Genomic DNA, 24,890 nt, shown 5'->3' on the forward strand with positions numbered 1-24,890 from the left:
AGAATCCCAGGGACGGGGAAGCCTGGTGGGCTGCTGTCTATGGGGTCGCAGAGAGTAGGACATGCGACTGAAGTGACTTAGCAGCAGCAGCAGACAGCATATTAAAAAGTAGAGACGTTACTTTGCTGACAAAGGTCTACCTAGTCAAAGCTATGGTTTTTCCAGTACTCATGTATGGATGTGAGAGTTGGACTATAAAGAAAGCTGAGGGCCAAAGAACTGAGATGCTTTTGAACTGTGGTGTTGGAGAAGACTCTTGAGAGTCCCTTGGACTGCAAGGAGATCCAAGCAGTCAATCCTAAAGAAAATCAGTCCTGAATATTCATTGGAAGGACTGATGCTGAAGCTGAAACTCCAATACTCTGACCACCTGATGTGAAGAACTAACTCACTGGAAGAGACCCTGATGTTGGGAAGGATTGAAGGCAGGAGGAGAAGGGGGTGACAGAGGATGAGATGGTTGGATGGCATCACTGACTCAATGGACATGAGTCTGAGTAAGCTCTGGGAGTTGGTGATGTACAGGGAGGCCTGGCGTGCTGCAGTCCATGGGGTCGCAGAGTCGGACATGACTGAGCGACTAAACTGAACTGAAGATGATGAAAAACCAGAACAAGAAGCCAAGTCAGGATCAACTGTGAATTCCTAATCTTGGGTTTCTAAGAACTCTCTCTGGCAGAACTGGGAAAATCCCATTTGACAACCTCATCTGCCAGCAGGAATGGGAGGCCATGCCTCTGGACCACACCCTTCAGCAGTGGTGGGGGTGGGGCTGCCCAGGGTCAGATGTTACTTCTCAATGACCCACCCTCCAATCTGCTACCACCACCAAGACCTGGGGCCGTGGCGGGAGTCCCGTGCAGATGCTCCAACCATGAGGATACTGAAGGTCTCTCTGGCTGCTTCTCTACCCTCGTGAAACAGCTTGGAAGTTCAGACTAGTACATTTAGCAGAAAAATAATTAAGCCTTACTGATTCAACAACTAGCTCTCTCGTGAGGCTCTGAAGTGGAGGGACTAGGACAGGGAGCCTCTGAAACCTATTTCTCCTGCCTTTGTAGGAGACTTTCTACACGACCCACAGTGCTCTCCATTTACAAGACTAATGTGACTGAAAAAGGCGCATGAAAAAGTGAACAACAGCTGCTATGAAATAATGTGGGTCACAGCCTAGCCGAGGCCAAGGGGCTTGTGTAACTCAATGAAGCTACGAGCCATGCCACGCAGGTTCACCCAAGATAGACGGGTCATAGTGGAGACAAAACGTGGTCCACAGGAGGAGGGAACGGCAAACCGCCCCAGGATTTTTGCTGCGCGAGCTCCATGAACACGAATAGTCTGAAAAGGCAAAAAGATTTGACACTGGAAGATTAGCCCCAGGTCAGAAAGTGTCCAGTATGCTACTGGGTAAGAGTGGAGGGCAAGTACTAATAGCTCCAGCAAGAGTGAAGCGGCTGGGCCACGGTGGAGACAACGCTCAACCGTGGATACGTCTGGTGGTAAAAGTCAAGTCTGATGCTATAAAAGAACAATATGGTAGAGGAACCTGGAATGTTAGGTCTATGAATCAAGGTAAACTGGATATGGCCAAGCAGGAGATGGCAAGAGGAAATATCGACATCTTAGGAATCAGTCAACTAAAATGGACGGGAATGGGTGCATTTAAACCAGATTACCATTGTATCTACTACTGCTGGCAAGACTCTGATAGAAGAAATGGAGTAGCCATCATAGTCAACAAGAGTCTGAAATGCAGTACTTGGATGCAATCTCAAAAATAACAGAAAGATCTCAGTTCATTTCCAAGGCAAACCATTCAACATCACAGCAATCCAAGTCTATGCCCCAACCACTGATGCCCAAGAAGCTGAAGTTGACCTGTTCCAAAAAGACCTTCTAGAACAAACACCAAAAAGAGATGTCCTTTTCATCATAGGGGACTGGAATGCAAAAGAAGGAAGTCAAGAGATACCTGGAGTAACAGGCAAGGTTGGCCTTGGAGTATAGAATGAAGCAGGGCAAAGGCTAACAGAGTTTTTCCAAGAGAAGGCACTGGTCACAGCAAACACCCTCTTCCAACAGCACATAAGAGATGACTATACACAGACCTCACCAAGTGGTCAATACCAAAATCTGACTGAAATTCTTTGCAGCCAAAGATGGAGAAGCTCTACACAGTCAGCAAAAACAAGACCTGGAGCTGACTGTTGCTCAGATCACGAACTCCTTATTGCAAAATTCAGGCTTTAATTGAAGAAAGTAGGGGAAACCACTAGGCCATTCAGATATGACTTAAATCAAATCCCTTATGATTATACAGTGGAAGTCATGACTGACTGGTTCAAAATTGGGAAAGAAGTACAACAAGGCTGTATATTATCACCCTGCTTATTTATCTTATATGCAGAGTACATCATGTGAAAGGCTGGGCTGGATAAATCACAAGCTGGAATCAAGATTGCTGGGAGAAATAACAACCTCAGATATGCAGATGATACCACCCTAATGGCAGACAGTGAAGAGGAACTTAAGAGCCCCTTGATGAAGGTGAAAGAACAGAGTGAAAAAGCTGGCTTAAAACTCAATATTCAAAAAACTAATATCATGACATCAGGTCCCATCATTTCATGGCAAATAGAAAGGGGAAAAGTGGAAACAGCGATAGATTTTATTTTCTTGGGCTACAAAAATCACTGCAGACAGTGACTGCAACCACTAAATTAAAGGATGCTTTCTCCTTGGAAGGAAAGGCATGACAAACGTAGACAGTGTGTTAAAAAGCAAAGACATCACTTTGCCGACAAAGGTCTCTACAGTCAAAGCTATGGTTTTTCCAGTAGTAACATACAGATATTAGAGTTGGACCATAAAGAAGTCTGAGTGCCAAAGAATCGATGCTTTCAAATTGTGGTGTTGGAGAAGACTCTTGAGAGTCCCTTTGACCAGGAGATCAGACTAATCAATCCTAAAGGAAATCAATCAACTCTGAATATTCACTGGAAGGATAGTTGCTGAAGGTCCAATACTTAGGCCACCTGATGTGAAGAGCTGACTCACTGGAAAAGACCCTAATGCTGGGAATGACTGAAGGCAAAAGAAGCAGCGGGCAGCAGACAATGAGATGGCTGGATAGCATCGCTGACTCAATGGACATGAATTTAAGCGAATTTCAGGAGACGGCGAAGGGCAGGGAAGCCTGGCATGCTGCAGTCCATGGGGTCGCAGAGTGGGACACAATCACCACCACCACCCCACCACCAATAAGCCTTACAGTCATTTAAGTACAGTGAATATATACAGAAATCATTACGTGGAATGACCTCTTATAAGAGATGCGAAAGAATCACAGCCATCCTCTCATGAGCGAGGAGTCTGAGCAAGCAGGGAGGAATTCGGATTTCAGGTGATCAGAGTGGAAGCTGGGAAGGGAAGGATGAGTAAGTCCATCATGCAGTGTCTCAGAAGCACAGCTCTGAAAGCTATGCACACTGGTGTTCTGAACACAGCTGAGCAGAAGGAAAAGAAACCCTTTCCTTCCTGAATTCTCTCCACAGCGGAATGCCCCTGCAAAACACATGGATGCTTAGTGGCTTTGCTCACAGTGCTCAAAAGGCTGAAGAGACCCCAGTGCCCATCAACAAATGAATGATAACCCACGTGTGGTCCATCCACAGAGCAGAATATCATTCAGCTTTAAAAGGAGGGAATCCTGAGACATGTGACCACACAGATGCACCTTGAGGATACTGGGCTCAGTGGAATTAGCCAGTCACAGAAGGACAAGTACTCCAGGAGTCTCCTCATGTGAGGTCCCTAGAGCCGTCAGACCCACAGAAAGGAGCGGAGTGGTGGCCAGGGGCTGGGGAGAGGTGGGGACAGGAGGTGTTTAATGGCCATAGAGCTTCGGTCGGGGAGGATGGGGCGTTCTGTGGATGGACCGGAGGAGGGTAGGGTTGCAAAACAATGTCAATACACTGAACTGGACACTTAAAACTGACTAAGGCGGTGAAGTTCACGTTACCACAAGCTTTTGTTTTAATTAGAAAGCAGAGCTAAACAAGACGGTGGACTGCATGCGCTCTGTGCTCGGCCAATGCGGGACACCGGCCTGAGCCCCACTCCTCCAGGTGCTGGACCTGGACTTTCAGCACATCCCAGTAAGCCTGCTCTTCTGCCAGCTCTTGCTCTTCCCTTTCCTGCACCTGCACGGACCCCACCTCGCCCATCAGAGGGAGAAGCAGGGCAGGAACAGAGACCAGAGCTGAGGGTCCACAGGCCGCAGCCCACAGGAGCAAGGACAGAACAGAGGGCTGGCCAGGCCGGGTCAGAGCAGCAGCAGCCGGCCCTCACCTGGCTGTGGTCAGCCGCGGTGAGACAGTGGTCCGGGGGCCACGCCAGCTGCTCAGTCGGCCTCCTGTCTCCACCCTCCCTGAGCGCTGCAGTAGCTGCCGTCTGGGGCCTTGCCCCTCACTTGCTGCTTTTCACTCGAGCCAAGGCAGCAACCCGCCACGGCTGCAGGTCCTCAAAGGACCTTCAGGGACGGATTTGGCCTCCAGAGTAGAGGTGAGAGTCCAGAACAAGCGTGGCAGCAGAAATGCTGAGATAAACACCTGTCAACGGGTCTTACTTGGATCCTGCCGGGGACGAGGTTGTCCGAGGTGGTGAATATGAGCTGCTTGGCACTGGAGGTCTCTGGGGAAGCCAGGATCACCTTCCCAGTTCCAGCTCCATCGGGGCTGGTCAGGATGAACTGCTGCTTGGGGGATCCGGAGGCGTCCACCGCGGTGACGATCTGGATCTTCTGCCCCGTCTGCTGGTCGGTCACGATCTACAAGACACAACGCGGAGGGGCTCTCACAGAGCGCATGCAACTGCCAGCGCCGACCTGGGGGCGGCTGGGCCAGGACGGCCGCACCAGGGCCGGAGAGGGGGCAACAAGGAGCCTTTCAGAGTCCACCTCTCACAGAGCCGTGTCGCTGCAGGGGGATACCGTCCCTGCTAGTCTCACAGTCACAATGCTCTTCAGAAGGAGGGGACGCGAAACGGCACCAAGGCCGCAAAGCCGCAGACTCCAGGGCCGAGGCCGTCCTGGGGGCGTGGCCTGGGGCGTGGCCCGCGGCTCCTGACTGCTCCGCCGCACACGTGGGCGAGAGCAGTTCCGGGCCTAGACCCCCACGGTTCTCACCACAAGGAGGATAAACATTCCTGTTTCCTCTTCCTTGTATTTGCATGAGTTGGTGAATGTTAACTAAACGTACTGTGGCAATCACTTTACAATGTGCTTGTACAATCTAAGTTACTGTGTTTTACACTCACAACAGTGCTGCATATCAATTAAGTTTCAATAAAACTGGACCAAGAAAGGCCCCTTCTGTTACGAATGAAACGGAGACAATAATAAACAGTAGACGGTATCTTAACTTACATATATATATATAGAGAGAGAGAGAGAGAGAGAGAGAGAGTGTGCTAAGGAAGTACATCCATCCATCCGCGTGTGGCTCAACGTGTGGATGGATGTGTGTACCTCCTCGTTCTAGGCAAATTGAGAAATGCGAACAACTCGAACTTTTATTTTTTGGCCACGTTGCCGGGGGAACCCAGGCGCCCTGCACTGGAAGCATGGAACCCAAACCACTGGATGAGCAGGGAATGACCTCTCCTGAGTTTCTGAACCCAAGCTGACAAAGGCTGCTTTAAAGAAGGGTGGCCTCTGAAGGGCGGGCCCTGTAAATGCCTGCCTTGGAGTGACACGCAGGTGGCTCCTTCCTGACAGCCCAGCCTCCCCCCCCCGTCCTGACTCTGAGGTCCTCAAGCACAGACATGACACCTGGCTTGGGCTGCACCCCCAGGGTCGGCACCGGAGAGAGGCTGTGAATGAGACCACAGCAGCCCTGGAGGTAGTGAGCGCCGACTCTGACAAGCCCTGAGCCTGGCTTTCCGGGGACACCCAGCCCTCAGGAGGCCCCTGCAAGAGGGGGCCTCTTCCCCGCGTCCCTGCCCCAGTGCACCAGTCATGACTCATCAGCTGCTGCGGGAACAGCAACTTCTCTGCCTCCCGCTCGTGATGTTTGCGGAAGCTGTTCCAGCCCATTCCTGCCTCTCTTCCAGGCCAGGCACCGGCCCGGAGCACTGCCCGCTCTCTCCCCGAGGACCCAGCAGGCCTTCCCGGCAGACGGGACTCCTGGGGTGCTCCCGCTGTGCCCTGGGCCGGGCAGATATGTGGTGTCTCTGGGGGACCCCAGCGCCCTGGGGCACATCTACAGACGGGCCTGTGCCCCCTCCTGACAGAACTGCCTCGGGACACAGCATCCCCGGCAAACGCACAGAGTCCTACCCAACGGCTCTGCCAACGTCCAGTACAGAACACAAGACAACGCTGGTAGGTGCCGAAGAAAATGCCACAAGCCAGGAAAGTCAGTTGCTTAACACGTGCTTACTGGGCAGCTGCTCGCTGATGAGCGCTGCTCCCGGTACTGAGGATGCAGACGTGAACCCGGCGGGGAGCCCACCTGCCAGAGGACAGACCGGCCGTGCAGCCGTCACACAGTCAGCGCCAGCGCCACGGAGGATGCCAAACAGCAGGGGAACAAAGAGAGCACGACACGGGCAGGCCGTGGGGCAGCCTGAGGAGGAGAGACTGCTCTGAGGGAGTGACGCTGAGGCAAGAGAGGGGGCCGTGGAGAGCTGCTACAGCGCGGGCCAGAGGCCCCGCACACTGTCACTCCCGCCGAGGGGCCAAAGGCCCTCCACGCTAGAAGCAGGGCCCTCAGTGCGAAGGACAGGAAGGACCTTTCACCGTTACCAGCTGCGGTGTGCCGGGCCCCTGGAGCAGTCCAACTGGAGACAGAGAACTGGACCAGGTGAGAAAACATGTCCCGGCAGCCAAGGGAGGGCCTCCTGCCTACTTCGTGAGGAGGGGAACTAAACAGCCTTCGAAAGGCCCTCCCCTAGCCTGGAGATCTGGGAGTCAGAGGTCTGACCTCCTCTTCACACCTGTCAGCTCTGACTTTCTTCCTGAAGTGTTCTGGAACCTCACAGTGACCATGAGGCGGGGAGACCTTGCTAACACACATGGGCAGGCAGACTCCGTAATGAGACTGAGGAGACAGCAAACTGAGGGGACGCATCCAAAGATTAAGTCTCTTGCAGAGGAGAAAGGTGTGGCAGGGAGAATCATGTCCCCTCAGAACGATGTCTCAGCCCTGACCCCCAGGACTCACACAGCTGACCTAACTTGGGGCAGCCCCTGCGGACGTCGTCCACTTGAGGTGGCAGCGCACTGTGCTGCCCTTTAAAAGGCGGCCAGGTGACCACAAAGGCAGAGGCGGCAGCGACTCGGCTGCAAGCAGAGATGCTCCCCTAGAACCGTAAGACAGAGCCCGGCCCTGCCGTCACCAGGATTCCGGGTTTCTGGCCCCCAGAAGAGGAACACACTTCTGTTGTTTTAAGCAGCTCACTTTGTGGTAATCTGTTGCGGCAGCCCCAGGAAACAAACCCAAGATGCAAACTTTAATTTCTTTACTTGGAACAAATATGCAGACTCCCAACCTGCAAACTCTAACAAACTGCGGGCGAGGCAGGGAGGGGTGGGGGAGTACTGAAGAAGGGACACTGTTCTGACTTTTAAGGCTAAGGCCTTCCGCAGCCTGGTTCCTATCAGTGCTGCTTTAATGCTGGTTCTGAAAAGCACTTTTGTTCCGATGTGACTGATACACTGCTTCCCTGCTGGCTCAGCTGGTGGAGAATCGCCTGCAATGTGGGAGACACGGGTTCTACCCCTGGTTGGGAAGATCCCCTGGAGAAGGGAAAGGCCACCCACTCCGGTGTTCTGGCCTGGAGAATTCCAAGGGCTATACAGTCCATGCACTGATACACTAGAGAACAACGTGCGTCTAATGTGAATCGTGAGCGTGTCTGTAACACTCTTTTCAGGGAGAAACACCGGGTGAACACAAAGAAGGCCTCCGGTGAAGTGAGTGGTGCGGGAGAAGCCGGCGCTGGGCACAGGAGCCCCCGGGACGTGGCCCCTGCACCCTCCACAAGTGAGCTCCAGTCTCCTTCAAGTGAGGGCCGTGTGCACTCCTGTTGACACACGTAGCGTGGCACTTTACACTGAACCCACGCCCGTTTTTCGTGTCAGCAACAGCTCCTGAGCATCGAGCCGTAGCGCCACCTCTCCCCGCTAGCCCTGTGTGGCTTTCGCGGCTCCCTCTGCGCAGGGTGGGCACAGCTGGGGCACTGCAGCCCTGTCAGAGCAGTGCCCACTGCACTCTACCAGCCCAAGGCCCCCGGTTCTAATCCAAAAGGTGCTCAGCGATGGCCTCGCACGCTGCCCTTCTCGTCTGTTCACCCTCTCTGTTCCAGCCAGGCTGGGCCCATCGTTTCTACTGGAAAAAAGAGCTTGCAAAGGGACGGCTTGAAGGCAAAAACCAGTCATGACCTAACTTCCGTTTCAACTCCCCAAATTTTTACATAAAAAAAAAAAAAAAAAAAAAAAAAAAACCCTAAAATCCAATTGACAACGTTTAAAAATGGGGTATTTCCCATAGAAGTCCTGTTTACTGCTCTTCAGGCTTCCCTGATGGCTCGGGGGTAAAGAATCCACCTGCAATGCAGGAGCTGTGGGCTCAACCCCTGGATTGGGAAGACCCCCTACAGGAGGAAATGGCAACCCACTCCAGTATTCTTGCCTGGAGAATCCTGTGGACAGAGGAGCCTGGCGGGCTATACAGTTCACGGGGTCACAAAGAGTCGGACACAAATGACCACCCACGCGCGTGCGCACACACAGAGTTCTTTTTAACAAACGAGCAGCTCTGGCCATCCTGGGCCCACGTCCCCCCGGTGCCAGCTGGGTGGGTGTGGCTGCCCCTTTAGCTGGTTTCCCCAACCCCTGCCTCGCCTCCTCCTCCACTGCCGCTTGGTCCTGGGAACACCTGAGTCTGTGATTCTGAGATGGTGCTTGGAGCTGCAGCCACGACTGGAATGCCTGCCCACACTGCCTTCCAGCCGTGTCAGCGTGGAGCAGCCCTCGCGCTTTCTGAGCCTGCTTACAGCTCTATAAAAAGGATCTCCAGGGAAGTCAAACAACACACGTGAAAGTGCTTGGCACACAGCCCAGAACATAAGAGGACCTAGATTAAAGTACTTCCCTTCTCTCAGCTCTCACTCACTTCTCCCCCTCACTTGGGAAGCCTTGTCTCGGCCATTTCATCTCATCAATTCTCCCCTACTGAGTAAATCAGGACTTTCTTCTGCGGCTCACTCATGCGTGTCAGGCACTAGGCTCACTTCAGTTCAGTCGCTCGGTTGTGTCTCTTTGTGACCCCATGGACTGTAGCACGCCAGGCCTCCCTGTCCACCACCATCTTCCGGAGCTTGCATTTTCAAACCCACGTCCATCGATCCATCCAACCATCTCATCTCATCCTCTGTTGCCCCCTTCTCCTCCCGCCTTCAATCTTTCCCAGCATCAGGGTCTTTTCCAATGAGTCAGTTCTTCGCATCAGGTGGCCAAAGTATTGGAATTTCAGCATCAGCATCAGTCTTCCAATGAATATTCAGAGCTGATTTCCTTTAGAATGGACTGGTTGGATCTCGTTGCTGTCCAAGGGACTCTCAAGAGTCTTCTCCAACAGCACAGTTCAAAAGCATCAATTCTTCAGCACTCAGCTTTCTTTATGGTCCAACTCTCACATCCATACATGACTCCTGGAAAAACCACAGCCTTGACTAGACAGACCTTTGCTGGCACTAGGCTAGAGACAGGCATTAAGGAGATGGTGCCTGCTTTCACCAAGCTTTTAGTTTAATGAGAAAGACTGGCAAAAAAACAAGTAAACAGACCAACCAGGAAATAATTTAAGTGTATGATACATGCTTTGAGGGGAAAGATCAGGCTGGGGTAAGAGAAAAATGCAGGCACTTTAGAAAGAGAGATGAGGGAATGCCTCTGTGATGAGGCGACGTTTTAAAGAAGATTCAAGGATAAGAAGAATGGTGCCAGGTACAGGTCTAGGGAAAAGTGTGTTCTAAGCAACAGGAGATGTTCTGGCATGTGGGACGTCCTGAGAGGAAGGAGCTCTGGGAACTGATGTCAGGCCCAAGGATCTAGAGGGGAGGGGGCTGGCCCTGTGGGGAGTGTGGGCCTCTAAGCACAGTGAGAGCCACTCAGGGGCTGTTCCCCAGAAGCAGGTCTTCCAGTTCCTTGTGCTATTGGAGACCTGCCCTATACTATTCTATACACACACACTCACACATGCAGCCCAGACAGACACACGGCCTTTATGTGATACAGGCAACTCTGTCACCACCACAGGCCAGCACTGCTAGGGCAACCAAGGACAGCGGCAAAGACGGCTAAACTTAACATGGAAACGGTACACAATGTTATGAAAACGGTACACAATGTTTCAACAGTTTTTGAACTACACAAAAAAGTAAATGATTTTTTAAATAAATAACTCATATGAATAATTAGTGTTGCTCACAGGCGACAATGATAAAACAAGTATCTTCTCCATTTGGCCCCATGAACGCCTCAATTCCTACAAGTTCAGGTGGGTAAAATATCTGACAAAGTTTTCTTTCTTAAATAAGATAAAATGTGTTTTCTAAATACACTCAAAGTTTTAAGTGAGGGAATGACGGGAAACAAAGACCTTCTTAGATGTTGGCTGGAAACTGGCAGCTGGGGGGCAGTTGGGGGCGGCCCTGGGGAGAGCTGAGCAGGCGGGGTCGTGAGCACGGAGGTGGCGCCAGAAGCGGCCCTCCGGTCTCCAGCCTGAGCAGGCGGTGCACAGGCGAGAGGCGGCAGGCACTGAGAGTCTGCTTCTGGCTTGTCAAGTGTGAGATGCCCAGGTGAGGATGTCCAACAAACTACAGACAGGTGAGTCACGCTCAAAGTACACTTCCAGTTTCAACTTCTACACGTGAAGAGCTGGAAAGTCATCATTCTGTCCTTAAAAAAACCTGAAAACCAAGGACTTTCCTTGAGGGCCCATCAGAGAGCTGACCGTGAGGCACACTGAGATCTGGAGAGAAGTGGATGCGTCAAGTCTGAGGTCTGCTTACGTGGGTCAGAAGCCAAGCGGGCGGGAAACCCAAGTGGTGATCACAGGGAGGCTGGAGACCGCGTGCACACTAGCACGGGGTGAGAAACTCCGGGAGGTAAAGTCACAGAGGGTCCCGCATGCTCACGAGTTTCAGCTCCAGGAACCCACCTGGGTCTCCCGGTCAAGAAATGAGAATGATCCTCTGGTGACTCTGGCAGGGGAAGAGGGAAGAGTATTCTTGGTAACAACAAAACAAAACAAAAAACTCAATGTAACCAAGGTCTGTTCCCCAGGAGAGAAGACTTTACCAGAGACTTGTCTTATCCCACTGCAGAAAGGCCATTTCTTCAACTCCAGGTCCCTCTACCCTGCCTTTCTCATCTAAGTGGGGGCAGGGGAAATAAATAAATACTTGTGAAGGTCATAGCCCAAGGACAAAGGACCACTAAAATACTGAGATTTCGTCATAAGATTACAGACCTGGACAGTGTATTAAAAAGCAGCGACATTACTTTGCCAACAAAGGTCCGTCTAGTCAAATCCACGGCCTTTCCGGGGGTCGGGTCTGGGTGTGAGAGCTGGGCCGCAAGGAAGGCCGCTAGTAGCGCTGCTTCAGCCACGAAGTCACGTCCGACTCTTGTGACGCCATGGACTGCAGCCTGCCAAGTGCCTCTGTCCACGGGATTCTCCAGGGAAGAATACTGGAGTGGGCTGCCATTTCCTTCTCCAGGGGATCTTCTCAACCCAGGAATAGAAACCAAGACTCCTGCCTTGTAGGCAGGTTCTTTACTGACCAAGCTAAACTGATGCTTTTGAATTATGGCATTGGAGGACACTCTCCAGAGTCCCTTGGACTGCAAGGAGACCCAACCAGTCCATCCTAAAGGAAATCAACTCTGAATAATTCATTGGAAGGACTGATGCTGAAAGCTGAAGCTCCGATACTTTGGCCACCAGATTCGAAGAGCCAATTCATTAGAAAAGACCCTGATGCTGGGAAAGATCGAAGGCGGGAGGAGAAGGAAATGACAGAGGATGAGATGGTTGCATAGCATCACTGACTCAATGGACATGAGTTTGAGCAAGCTCCAGGAATTGGTGATGGACAGGGAGGCCTGGCGTGCTGCAGTCCATGGAGTCGCAGAGAGTTGGACACGACTGAGCGACTGAACAGCAACCACCCTTCCCTTACAGCTTACCAACTAGGCTACAGAATGGTAACAGCAGATTACGGCTGAGCTTCAAGATACAAACTCTCTGAGGAGGAATACCTAGGGCAGCTCAAAGTCAAGAGGACAGAAACAAAGGCATCTAGAGGAATGTGAAGTTTGAGCCACTTACAGCCACAGCACACATTACACAGAGCGCAACCCCAGCCAGAGCAGCCCCGCATACAGAGGCTGATGCACTTCCGTTCCTGCTATCTAACACAGGCAACGCTGTCTGACGTTTAGCGAGAAAAAAAGAACACACAGAATTTCAAAACATAAGAAAAATACAATCTGGAAAGACAAAACAAGCATCAGACCCAGACTCAGATGTGACACAACTGTTAGAACTTTCAGATAAGGAATTTAAAATAACCCATGATCAGTATCTAAGGATCTCTGAAGGAAAAAAAAATAGACAACATGCAAGAACAAATGAGAAATCTACAGAGATATGAAAATTCTCAGAAAACATAGCATGCTAGAAATCAAACACACTGCAGCAGAAATGAAGTATGCCTGGGCACAACCAAGGAAACAACCGGTGAGCTTGACGACAGGCCCGCAGGAGCCCTCCACTGAAACGTGAAGGGGGAAGCACGAAGAAACCAACGCGGAATACACATGCGACACACAAAACCCAGAGCACAGGACCCAAGAACCACGGGACAGCTGCAGGAGAGAACAGATACGTAACTAGAATACCAGAAGAAGAAATATTCAAAGTAATAATAGGTGAGAACTTCCCATAGTTAATGGCAAAATACCAAACCACAGATCCATGAAGCTTAGAGAACATCAAGCACAGTAAGTACTTAAAAACTACATTTAAGTATATCCTATTTATAAGACCAAAAAAGATAAAAAGTTAACTCTCCCTGTCAAAAACATGGGAAAAGATTTCTCTCCCACTCTCCCTTTGGGAGAAAAGCCCACCTCACCAATAAAGAAAAAAAAAAATTTAGAGCAGATTTGTCTTTAGAAACCATGCAAGACAGAAGATGGTAGAGCAAAATAGTTCAAATGCTGTTGAAATAAACCACCAAACCAGAATTCTACATTTGACAAACATATCCTTCAACAGTGAAGGCGGCTCCATCAATGAACGGATAAACCAATTATGGCACACGGTGGAGTGTTACGTAGCCCTGAAAAAGAATAACATACACGCCGTAAGTGTGGATAAACATTATGTCAGACACGAAAGAAGCCAGACACAAAAAAGGTCACATACTGTGTGACTCCATTTATAGTAAATACCCAGAATTGATAAATCCATAGAGATGGAATTCAGATAACCACTAGAGACCAGGCAGAGGAGGCACAGGGAAAGCTGCACAGTGGGTAAGGGGAGTGAAGGAGTGAAAGAAATGTTTCGGAACTTGTCAGAGGAGGTGGCTGCACCGTATTATGAATATGTTAAATGCCACTGAACTCTTTACTCTAAAATGCTTAATTTTATGTCATGTACTTCACAGAAAATCATAAAAAATAAACAGCCCAACATCAAAAAAGTCAAAGTGAAATAAAGACTTTCTCAGACAAAAAAAGTGAAGTCGCTCAGTCGTGTCCGACTCTTTTCGACCCCGTGAACTGTAGCCCACCAGGCTCCGCTGTCCATGGGATTCTCCAGGCAAGAATACTGGAGTGGGTTGCCATTTCCTTCTCCAGGGGATCTTCCCAACCTAGGGATCGAACCCAGGTCTCCCACATTGCAGGCAGACGCTTTAACCTCTGAGCCACCAGGGAAGCCCCTTTTCTCAGACAAAAACTACAAATTCATCACCAGCAGATATGCCTTGTAAGAAATGTCCCAAGGTTTTTTTCAGGCAGAAGGTAAAATGGAACAGATCAGGAACTTGCATTTACATAAAGAATGGGAGAACACCAAAGAAGGAATTAATGAAGGTAAAACTAAATCTTCTTTTTCTTACTCTTAATTGATCTTAAAAAAAACAACTGTTAAAATTAAGTAACAGTGTACTGGGTGACTACAGCATGTGGGTAAGTGAAATGAATTACAGCAATATTACCAAAGATGGGAGGCAGGGGTTGGCAATACTGTGAAAAGGTTCCCATTATAGGGGAAACAGGGTGCTGTCAGTTGACGATAAATTTAGATTAGTTTAAAATGTGAATTGTAAACTTTAGGGCAACAACTAAAAACACTTGTGAAGAGGTACATGTGATACACTAAGAAAGGAGATAAAAGTGGATCAGATAAGTTGCTCAATTAAAACTAGAAAAGGCAGAAAAAGAAGCCTGGCATCATACCAGAAACAGTTACATACACGGCAATATTAGTTCAAATATATTGACAATCTGTTTTAAATGTGGGTGTTCTGTATACACCATCCAAAAGAGACTGTCATCTGGATAAAAAAAGACGACTCGACTATACATTGTTACAGAAAACCCTAAACGCAGACAGGTGAAAAGTGAAAAGTCAAAAGACAGCTAGAGTAACTACTTTAATGTAAAGACAAAGCAGACTTCAGAACAAGGAAAATTTTAGGCATAGAGAGGGGCTTCATATGATAAAATGGCTCAATTCCCCGCAAAGACATAACAATCCTCTTAATCTGCATGCACCTAGCAACAGAGCAGCAAAGTACACGAGGCGAAACGGATACAACTGCCAGAAAGAGACGAAGCGGTCAACTGGCCATCTGGAGGTGCCACTTCTCTGTCAGATATGCAGGCAGGAGATCAATTAGGATACAGCTGACCTGAGCAGCACCATCAATCACCCTGATGTAACTGACATTCATAAAATACTCCAGCTAGCAACAGCAGAACATACATTCTTCTGATGCCTGCATGAAACATTCACTAAGACAGACCACATTCTGGGCCATAAAACACCCACACACACACCACCGCCCCCCCCCAAAATATTTCACTGAGTCTGTAAGGAAACAGGCGCTCTCATACCAGGCTGGCTGGAGTACAAACTGGCAGAACCTCTTTGGAAGGCAGTTTGGCAACGACTGCCAAAATTACATGACGCACTCTCACTACCAGCGACCCGGTTTTGAATAATTGGTCCTACAGCAATACTCTCAGGTGAAAGGTTATTTATCACAACATTCATAAAATGAAATCTCAAAACCCTACTTTATAAAAAGAGGAGGCTCTATTTGTACCACTTTACTCCAAGAGTAAAGTGCAGAGCAGTGTGGGCAGAACGTGGCAGGCGTGTAAACTATGCTGTGCTGCTTACATGTATACTCACAGGTGTAGGTGCAGGGCCAACCTCTGAAAAAATTAAGTAATATGGCAACAGTGGCCATTCTTGGGAGAGACGTGGAGAGGGAGGCTCGTCTTTTACTTTCTCTGGTATGACTCAGTTACGGCGTGTACTTATTACCCATTCAACACATACAAACAACTCCTGTGAGAACCTGAGAGGAGCCACCAGAGTCACCAGAGCAAGAGAGGAAGCACCAGAGGCTGCGGATGGAGAAAGGACAGACAGCAGGCGCCGGCAGCTCAAGAACGACGCGCTGGAATACAGAGCTGATGGAAGAGACCGAGGGAAGGAAGCTGCAGGAGCCCGGGATGCACTCCCCTGGGGAATGTAATGCAGATCCCAAACTTTTAAAAAACAAACAGCAGAAGTCTTTTCTAGTAACAGGTGAAACATCCAAAAAATAGAGGAGATAAAAAAGCACCATATCATATAAATGTATTTCATAAGCTTAAATTTAAACATTTTCTTCAAACAATAAGTACAATTATGCTCTACTGAAAACATAAATGTGAAATGGAGAGTGTGGAGGAACAGCTCAGGGACACCTTAAAATCCACAGGTGGAAAAGAAGCTTTAAGCCAAGATCTGCCCCAGAGAGAATGAAGGCGGCGTCCAAGTGAGCGCAGTGACCTCCAGCGCGTCAACTTTGGTACGTAATGTGCACAAGTGTTTTTCTCTTAATCTCCAGCATCACTGACTCGATGCACAGGAAACTGAGCAACCTCTAGAAGAGAGTGAAGGGCAGGGAAGCCTGGTGTGCTGCAGTCCACGGGGTCGCACAGTCAGACATGACTGAACAACAACAGATCACTTTAAAAGCTGGATTAAAAAATGACATTTGAATATAATATGCACATAATCTTGGAAGTAATAAAGAATAGAGCTTGAAAACCAGTGGCCTAGAAAGACTGCATATGATGGAAACTCATGAAATTTCCCGAGAAGTTAGATTTTGTGACTGGACTGCTCCAGTGAGGCCTCCTTCTCAGACAAGCTGGTGTTTCCCTCTTGCTGCCATCTTCTTCCTCCCACACTTTCTGCACGGGACTTCTGCATCCCCAAAACACCACAGCTCTCCACCTAGTCACAAGTCCGCCTCTCCCCACACCGGGAGCGTCGCTCTTCCCCACGTGGTCCCAAAGCCCTTCTGCAGCCAGTGGGATGACATGTAGCAGTCACACAGACCCATCAGCAGGGCAGCCCTCTGCTGGTCTGCACGACTGGATGTGCTGTTGGTCGTGTGCTGACTGGCACCTTGATTATTGCTGTCATTATTAAAAACAGTAAAAAGAAATCCTAGGATGGGGGAAAAAACAACTATAGAGGACTTGGTTGAGAAAACTGATGAATTTTAGAATTTGGACTATGGATTAGATAATGGCTTGTTTCAATATTAAATTGCCTGATTTTGATCACTGTAGTGTAATTATGTAGGAGAATGTCATTCTCCATAGCAAATGCAACGGAAGTATCCAGGACAAAGCAGCGTGATGTCTCTATTTTTATTCTCAAATGATTCAGAAAAACATACATCATACATACATTCAGAATGTTACAGCAAAAACTGGTGAATCTGTATAAAGGGAATACAAGATTCCTATGCATTATTTTCCTTACGTCTGAACTTGTATGAAAATAAAACATTAAAAAATCGTAACACAGATGCTAACGTCTATTGATGTCTACTTCCTATAGGTTTATAGGCCTTACTTACCTCTTAATCTTTTTACAATGCCATAAAATAGGTATTATTACTATTGTCACTTAACAGTTACAGATGTTATAGAAACTTTCCCCAGGGTCACACAACTGAGTAGAAACAGGATTTAATCCTAAAGTCTGTTCCATTCAGAGCCAAAAGTTTCTAAATGTTGCACAGCTTGCCATCCTTACTGAATAATCTTTCCCTCACAAACTTATCACAGAGCTACTATCTAGGTCAGAGCACTGATTACTCACTAAAACATCAGGAAATGAACTCTTTTCCCACAATGGGTTGGAGATCCAACGCTGAAGTCAGGGCCAGAAAGGAAAACTTCATAGAAGACATCGGCACCAACATCAAGAACTAGAAACCAACTTACGTTGGTTATGACCATAACTCTTCTTTAAAATACCAAACTTTCAAACACACTTCAGTTGAAGCAAAGTAGATTCAATTTTATCGACAGTTCACAATGAAAAGATTTTCAGCTATACTTACTACACGTAAAACTCATGTTAAGGGGTTATTTTCCCTAGAGAAACTGAAAACACAACACCACAGATCCATTCTACAAGACTTCTGGCTCAAGAACCTAACTGCATTCCAGCCAGGACAGTGGTGGAACCACGGACCAAGCACCTGGGCATGGGAATACCCCTCTGGATGAATTGGGATGCCCGCACAGCCCCTAAGAAAACAAGGCTTCTTCTTACACCAATACAGGGGGCTGAACACTCTCTCTTGAAATATACACTAGCTCCAAGACTAGCTGGAGTCTTCTGGGGGAGTGTTGTACACTCTCACCTGCCCTTGGATGGCTGTGAAACCACAATGTAACAGCCATAGTTAAATATACAAAGTTAGTCCCTTTTCCAAACCTGGAAGAGTTATGTAGGCAGGATCCTAATACCTACTACATTAACTATAAAGGACTCATTTTCAAGTCACAATCAGCAAATAAGAACAAAGTGAAAGAAAAAATAACTTAACTTCATAAAGTTTCTAATTCTGAAGAATAGTAAAACCTCATTAATATTGGACCAATTACTTCTGAATTTCCAAACACTCAGATATGTGTGTCCTACTTGGTGTGAAGTGAAAAAAATTACAAGTATATGAACTTCCGTTTTATGATTAACTTATGTAAAACAGGCATGATGGAAATATAATTTTTAACAACTCATTTCACTTTCCTTAATACAACTCTTTTATGCTTAGTTTTTAACAATCCATAAAATCACTTTAAAGAATGGGGAAACACTACAGAAACCATCTTCTTATTGCAGCACACTGCTCACTTTTACTTAGCTTAAAGTAAGCAAACTGAAAATGAAAGCGATCCTTAACTAATTCACTTGAATACCTGGCTGCCTGGTATTTTCTCAGACTTCTGTTACATATTTAGTGCTTTTTCTGCCATTCATTTCTGTTCACGTGCTTTGGTATGGTCTTCTGATTCAGCCTTCTGAGGTAACTATGAATCTAATTTGAGTCATCAGCATTCCCCTTCTTCCTGCTTGCTGGTCATGATTTCAATACACATATCTTCTCTTTCTTCAATGAGCCAGAGGCAGGCTCAGAGCCCTGGGGAAGGCTAACCTTCCCATAAGTGAATATGAAATAGTTAACAGGAACAATACTACTACTGCTAAGTCGCTTCAGTCGTGTCCGACTCTGTGCGACCCCACAGACGGCAGCCCACCAGGCTCCCCCATCCCTGGGATTCTCCAGGCAAGAACACTGGAGTGGGTTGCCATTTCCTTCTGCAATGCATGAAAGTGGAAAGTGAAAAGTGAAAGTGAAGTCGCTCAGTCGTGTCCGACTCTTCAGGACTCCATGGACTGCAGCCTACCAGGCTCCTCCGTCCACGGGATTTTCCAGGCAAGAGTGCTGGAGTGGGGTGCCAAATAGTTATTATAGATAACGAGGACACACTGTACATTATCATGTGCCAAGCACCGCTTTAAGCATCTTACAAGCAATATCCACTGATTCTTCCTAATAACCTTATGAGGTAAACACTACTATTATGCACATTTTCTAAATGAAAAAACTGAGACGTTAGGAAAGCAATAAAGTGGAGCACTGGGATCTGACTTCAAGCAGGGTCCACACTCTTAACTGCTAGTTTACTAGGACATGCTGCCTCTCAGTTCTGAAGTTCAAAAGTTATAAAACGGTACTTCATTCCAATAGTTTGAAGTGACACTTCAGACTTTTAGATTAAAAGTAAGTTAGTTTAGCAAATGTAAACTCTTTCTTCTTTACATTTTAAAACATAAATGAGATGCACTATACTGGATGCCTAAGAAGCACAGCTCCTTCCTGAGACCCTCAGGCAGCTCTGTTTTCAGAACGGATTCAGGGAGGGCGGGTGGCTGGACCCCAGGGGGACTGGGGCGGTACCTGAATGCGCTGAGGTGAGGCTACCGCAGAATCAGTGGAGATTATCTGGATGCGCGGGGAGGGGCTGGTCATCCCTGGAGATTCCGGCCGAGAAGTCTGTGTACGTGGTACCTGTGGGCGAGAAGCGGGCTGGATCACAAGGGGGCTCAGAAAGGTGCCCAGTGGGGGTCTGAGGACCGCGCCTCTTGATTTCACTGTGGCTCCGAGTGACAAAATGTGTAGTTCAGGATGACAAAGCAATCGACGAGACGCTTCTCCAGAAGGATCCTGAAAACCAGCTCAAACAGCTATTTCTAATGTTGAAAATGCAAGAAAAAATGAAAGGAATTTTCAGGTCTGCTCTGTGCAGCATCAATTAAATATAAAGCTACCAAAATAACTTCTTAGAAATCATCTTTGAACTTTTTTCCCCCACTGTCTCCAAAGCCAGCTATAAAGCACTCCTGTGAGATGACAGTTTTCAGAAGAAAGGCTCTCACAGTACTGCTGAGGATGGCAAACAGAACCAGAATCACACTGTAAAACTACCAGGATTATTAGTGCTTGTGAAGGAGCCTGGCACCTCCCACCCCACTGGGGTCAAACTTGAAAAAGTTCATCAATATAACACAAGGTCAGTACCCATCAAGGTAAAGGTTCAAGGTTCCGAACAGTCACTTGGACACCTGAAGTGATCGGGTATTATTTTTCTTTGAATAAAAGTATGTTGTGAACCAATTTTTTTCAAACTTAAAAAAAAAGAAGAAGAATAGGAGGAGGAGGAGGAGGAGGAAGAAGAAGAAGAAAATACTTCTTGATTCATTCCATGAGGCCAATAATACCTAATACCAAAACCAGACAGATGATCACAGGAGAACTATAGACCCACATCAATATTCCTTATGAATAAAGATGCAATCATCTGAAACAAAATCCAAACAAAATGAATCCAGAACCATATAAAGAACCATACACTATGACTAAGTGGGATTTATCCCAGGAATGCAGGGTTGCTTCAACATATGAATCAAACAATAAAATATATCTTAGAAGGGGACAAAAGTCAAATGATCATCTCAATGGGCAGAAAAAGCATTTGACAAAATTCAATACTCTTTCATGATTACAAAAAAAAAGAACACCCCACTCAGCAAACTAAGAAGTACTGATATGTCAACCTGTTAACAAGTCTTTATAAAATATAGCTAACATAATACTTAATGATATAAGACTAAAACCCTTCCCCCACTGATCAGGAACAGGACAAGGAAGTCCACTTTCCCATGTCCACTTGACATCATGCTGCAACTTCTAGACAAGGCAGTTAGAAAAGAAAAATAAATAAAAGCAGCAAGATCTGGAAAGAGGGAAAATGATCTCTATTAGCAGATAATATGATCCTTTATACAGAAAATCCAGAAGACTCCACAGAAAAACTACTAGGTCTAATAAATGAGTTTCAAGGTCGCAGAATACAAAATCAACATATGAAAATCAGTTATTTTTCTATACGTTAGCAAAGAGCACTCAGAAAATTAAAGAAACAATCCCACTAACCATAACATCAAACACAAGAAAATACTTAGAAATAAGTTTAACAAACAAAATACAGCATTTGTATACTGAAAACTACAAACCTTGTTGAAAGAAATTAAGATGTAAATAAACATAAAGACATCTGTGTTCATGGATCAGAAGACTTAATACTGGTAAAATGTCAATACTACCCAAATTGATCAATAGATTCAATATAGTTGCTATTCAAATTTTAGCTGCATGTATTGCATAAATTGATAAATTCATCCTAAAAATCATGAAAATGCAAGGGAACCAGAATAGCCAAAACAATCTTGAAAGAGAACGAAGTTGGAGGACTGAACTTCCTGGTTTCAAAACTTACTTGTCTCTTGTGTTTCCTGCATTGGCAGGCCGGTTCTCTGCCCCCTGGGAAGCCCCTATTAAAAAGCAATGGTAATCGGAACAGCGTGGCAATGGCATAAAAATAGACTAATAGAGCAACAAAACAGAACAAAGAGCATAGAAACTAACCTTTCCATCAATGGTCAGATGATTTTTGACAAAAGTGCCATGATAACTCCATGGGGAAAGAAAAGCATTTTCAACGAATGGTGATGGAAAAATAGAAGAATGAAATTGGACACCTCACTCCTATTATATAAAAAACAGTTAATTCAAGAGAGAGAATTCTGGGGAAATGGTGGAGTAGGAAGCACCAGGAATCTGTCTCTCTACCTAGATCACAGACAGACATCAGAAACTGTCTGCTGGGACTACTGTGGAACTCCAGAGTCCAGTGGAGGCTTGTAATTTCCGGGGAAAGACTTGGACGACACAGTGCGGTTAGTTTTGGTCAACTCCAGCTCCTGGCACAGCAGTGCAGCTCCCTGTGCCCGCACCTACCCCAGAGCAGGGAACTGTGCACACGCTCCAGAAGCAGCCTGCACACAGCCTGTGGGAGCCAGGGTGGCACAAAGGGTCCTTGTCTTCCGAAACTGGGGACCCGTGCGCCAATCGCTGACTGCTTCTGATCCCAGAGGTGCAGACAAGGAGGTGGTATCCATGGTCTTTGCACTTCCTCCTATTGTTGCCAATGCCCATCTCTACTAAAGTGATTTCCAGGGGACTTAAAAGACTGGTTTGTTCTCCCACCACCCCCTTTCCTCTTTTTTCCTCTTTTGGGAATTAGACATTAAAGACAAAGACTTTCAAACTAACTGCATATATAGGAAAAATCAGAAAGTAACTACACATGCTTAGGGAAAGACACATGTTTAGAAAAGACCTTAAATTTACATGTCAGGATGTTGCTTACAGTAAGTGCTTACAATAAAAACAAATTAACAAAACCCAGCAAATACCTGGCAAGAGAGAGAATCTGATTTCTAGAGTTACCACATTATTGGATTCAAATGTCCAGTTTTCAACAACAAAATCACAAGGCATACAGAGAAATAAAAGTATGGCCCAGTCAAAGGAAAAAAAAAATTAACAAAAATTACGTCTGAAAAAGATCTCACATCAAATGCACTAGATAAGGACTGAACTAAAGGAAGATGTGGAAAAGTCAGAGAATGATATATGAACAAAATCAAAATACCAATAAGCGACAGAAAATCTAGAAAGAAAGCAAAAAAAATTTTGGAGCTAAAAAGTTCAGAAATTGAAATGAAAAATTCGCTAAAGGGATTCAAAGGAAGATTCGAGTAAGCAGAAGAATCAGTAACCTTGATGGGATTTAGTGAATCTGAGGAACAGAAAAAAAAAAGATCGGAGAGAAGTGACCAGTGCCAAAGAGGCCTGCAGGATACCAGCAGTGAGACCAGCAGCTCTGTGGGAATCTGAGAGAGAGGGGTGTGGGCAGAGCACGAGAAGAAATAGTGGCTGAAAAGCTGCCCAAATTTGATCAGACATGAACGTGAACATCCAAGCTCACCACACGAGGAACTCACAGAGACCCAAATCAAGACACATTATAAGCAAAGTTTCAAAAGACAAGAAGAGAAAATCTTGAAAGCATTTAAAAGAGAAGCAAATTGTCACATACAAAAAATCCACAATTAGGTTATTTGCCAATTTCTCTTTAGAGACTTTGAAGGCCAGAAGACAGTTGGCTAATACATTCAAAGTGCTCAAAGAAAAGAAATATGTCAATCCAAATCCTATACCCAGCAAAACAGTCCTTCAAAGGCAAGGGAGGTTATCATTAAAATTGCAAAAGTTAAAGAGGATTCTAAAGGCAGCAAAAAAAAGGGGGGGAGGTTAAAAGGGAAGTCCCATAAGGCTACCCTCTGATTTCTCTACTAAATACTGCAGGCCTGAAGGAAGTGACAAAGATAAATTCAAAATCCTGAAAGGGGAAAACCTAGAACCTAAGACATTCTACCCAGCAAGGTTAGAAGAGAAGGCGAGATAAAGAATTTCTCAGACAAGCAAAAACTAAAATAATACAGGAAGACTAAACTTTTACTGTTAAAAAAATACCGAAAGGTCTTCTCTAAATAGTGAAGAAGGGGCCATCCCTGGTGGTACAGTAGGTAAGAATCTGCCTGTCAAAGGAGGAACACAGGTTCAATCCCCAGTCTGGAAAGACTCCACATGCCACTAAGCAACTAAACCCGCGCACCAGAACTACTGAGCCGGCACTCTAGAGCCTGCGAGCGGCAACTTCTGAGTCTCTGTGCTCTGACTCCTGAGTCTACAGGCCGAGAGCCTGTGCTCCACTCTAGAGAAGCCACCACAAAGAGAAGCCCGCACATTATAATGCAGAGGAGCCCCAGTTCACCACGAGTAGAGAAAGCCTGTACATGAAAATGAAGATCCAGCGCAGCTAAAATAAACTATTAAAAAAAAAAACGTTAAAATAAATAACTTGGAAAGAAGGAAGAACCTACAGGAAAGAGAAAAACACAACTAGAAAGCAGATCGTGTAAATAGACCAGTAGACCGATTAAAAAATTTTAAAACAATGGTGTGAAAGTGAAAATAGCTGCAACAAACAAGAAAAGGATAAACATGAAGATATAAAGGACATCAAAACCATAAAATGTGGGGGAGGTAAGAAAATAGGGTTTGTTTGTTTTTTAGAATGTGTTTGGAATATATATATATGAATACCAGTCTAAAGTAAATGGGGGCTTCCCTGGTAGCTCAGACGGTAAAGAATCTGCCTTCAATGCAGGAGATCCGGGTTCTATCCCTGGGTTGGAAGATCCCCTGGAGAAGGAAATGGTAACCCACTCCAGTATTCTTGCCTGGAAAATCCCATGGACAGAGGAGCCTGGTGGGCTACAGTCCATGGGGTGTCGAAGAGTCAGACACAACTGAGAGACTCACACACACAAATCAGAAACATACAGTATATTCACAAAACCCAAAAAGAAGAAAACACAAGCATAATATAAAAGAAAACCATCAAACCACAACAGGAAAAGAAGAAATGTAACATCAACTGGAAAACAAGGTTTACAATGGCAGTACATACATATCTATCAACAATTACATTATATGTCTATGGACTGAATGTTCCAATCAAAAGACATAAAGTGCCAGATTAGATAGTAAAACAAGAGGCTACAATATACTGCCTACAAATGATCCACTTTAAAGCAAAGAACATACATAGGTTGAAAGTAAGGGGATGGAAAATCTAATTTTATGCAAACAGAAGTAAGAAGAAAGGAGGGGTAACAATACTCATATCAGACAAAACCAGGTTTTAAAACAAAAGCCGAAAACAAAGATAAAGAAGGAAACCGCATAAT

The 24,890-nt window shown here is 46.4% G+C and overlaps 1 protein-coding gene across 5 annotated transcripts in view; it reads right to left on the minus strand.

Moving 5' to 3' along the window:
• NR2C2 (nuclear receptor subfamily 2 group C member 2) overlaps positions 1–24,890 on the minus strand; it is a 110,675-nt gene that overhangs the window by 20,391 nt on the left and 65,394 nt on the right. For all 5 annotated transcript variants that reach the window (XM_025272150.3, XM_025272145.3, XM_025272148.3 and 2 more), the window contains 2 exons: positions 19,630–19,740; positions 4,628–4,828 (listed from right to left, as the gene is read on the minus strand). In XM_025272150.3, coding sequence (XP_025127935.1) covers positions 4,628–4,828; positions 19,630–19,701 — 273 coding nt within the window. In that variant the 5' untranslated portion in view covers positions 19,702–19,740. The remainder of the gene's footprint in view (positions 1–4,627; positions 4,829–19,629; positions 19,741–24,890) is intronic.

Source organism: Bubalus bubalis, chromosome 21, assembly GCF_019923935.1.
Source record: "Bubalus bubalis isolate 160015118507 breed Murrah chromosome 21, NDDB_SH_1, whole genome shotgun sequence".
NCBI classification, from domain to species: domain Eukaryota; kingdom Metazoa; phylum Chordata; class Mammalia; order Artiodactyla; family Bovidae; genus Bubalus; species Bubalus bubalis.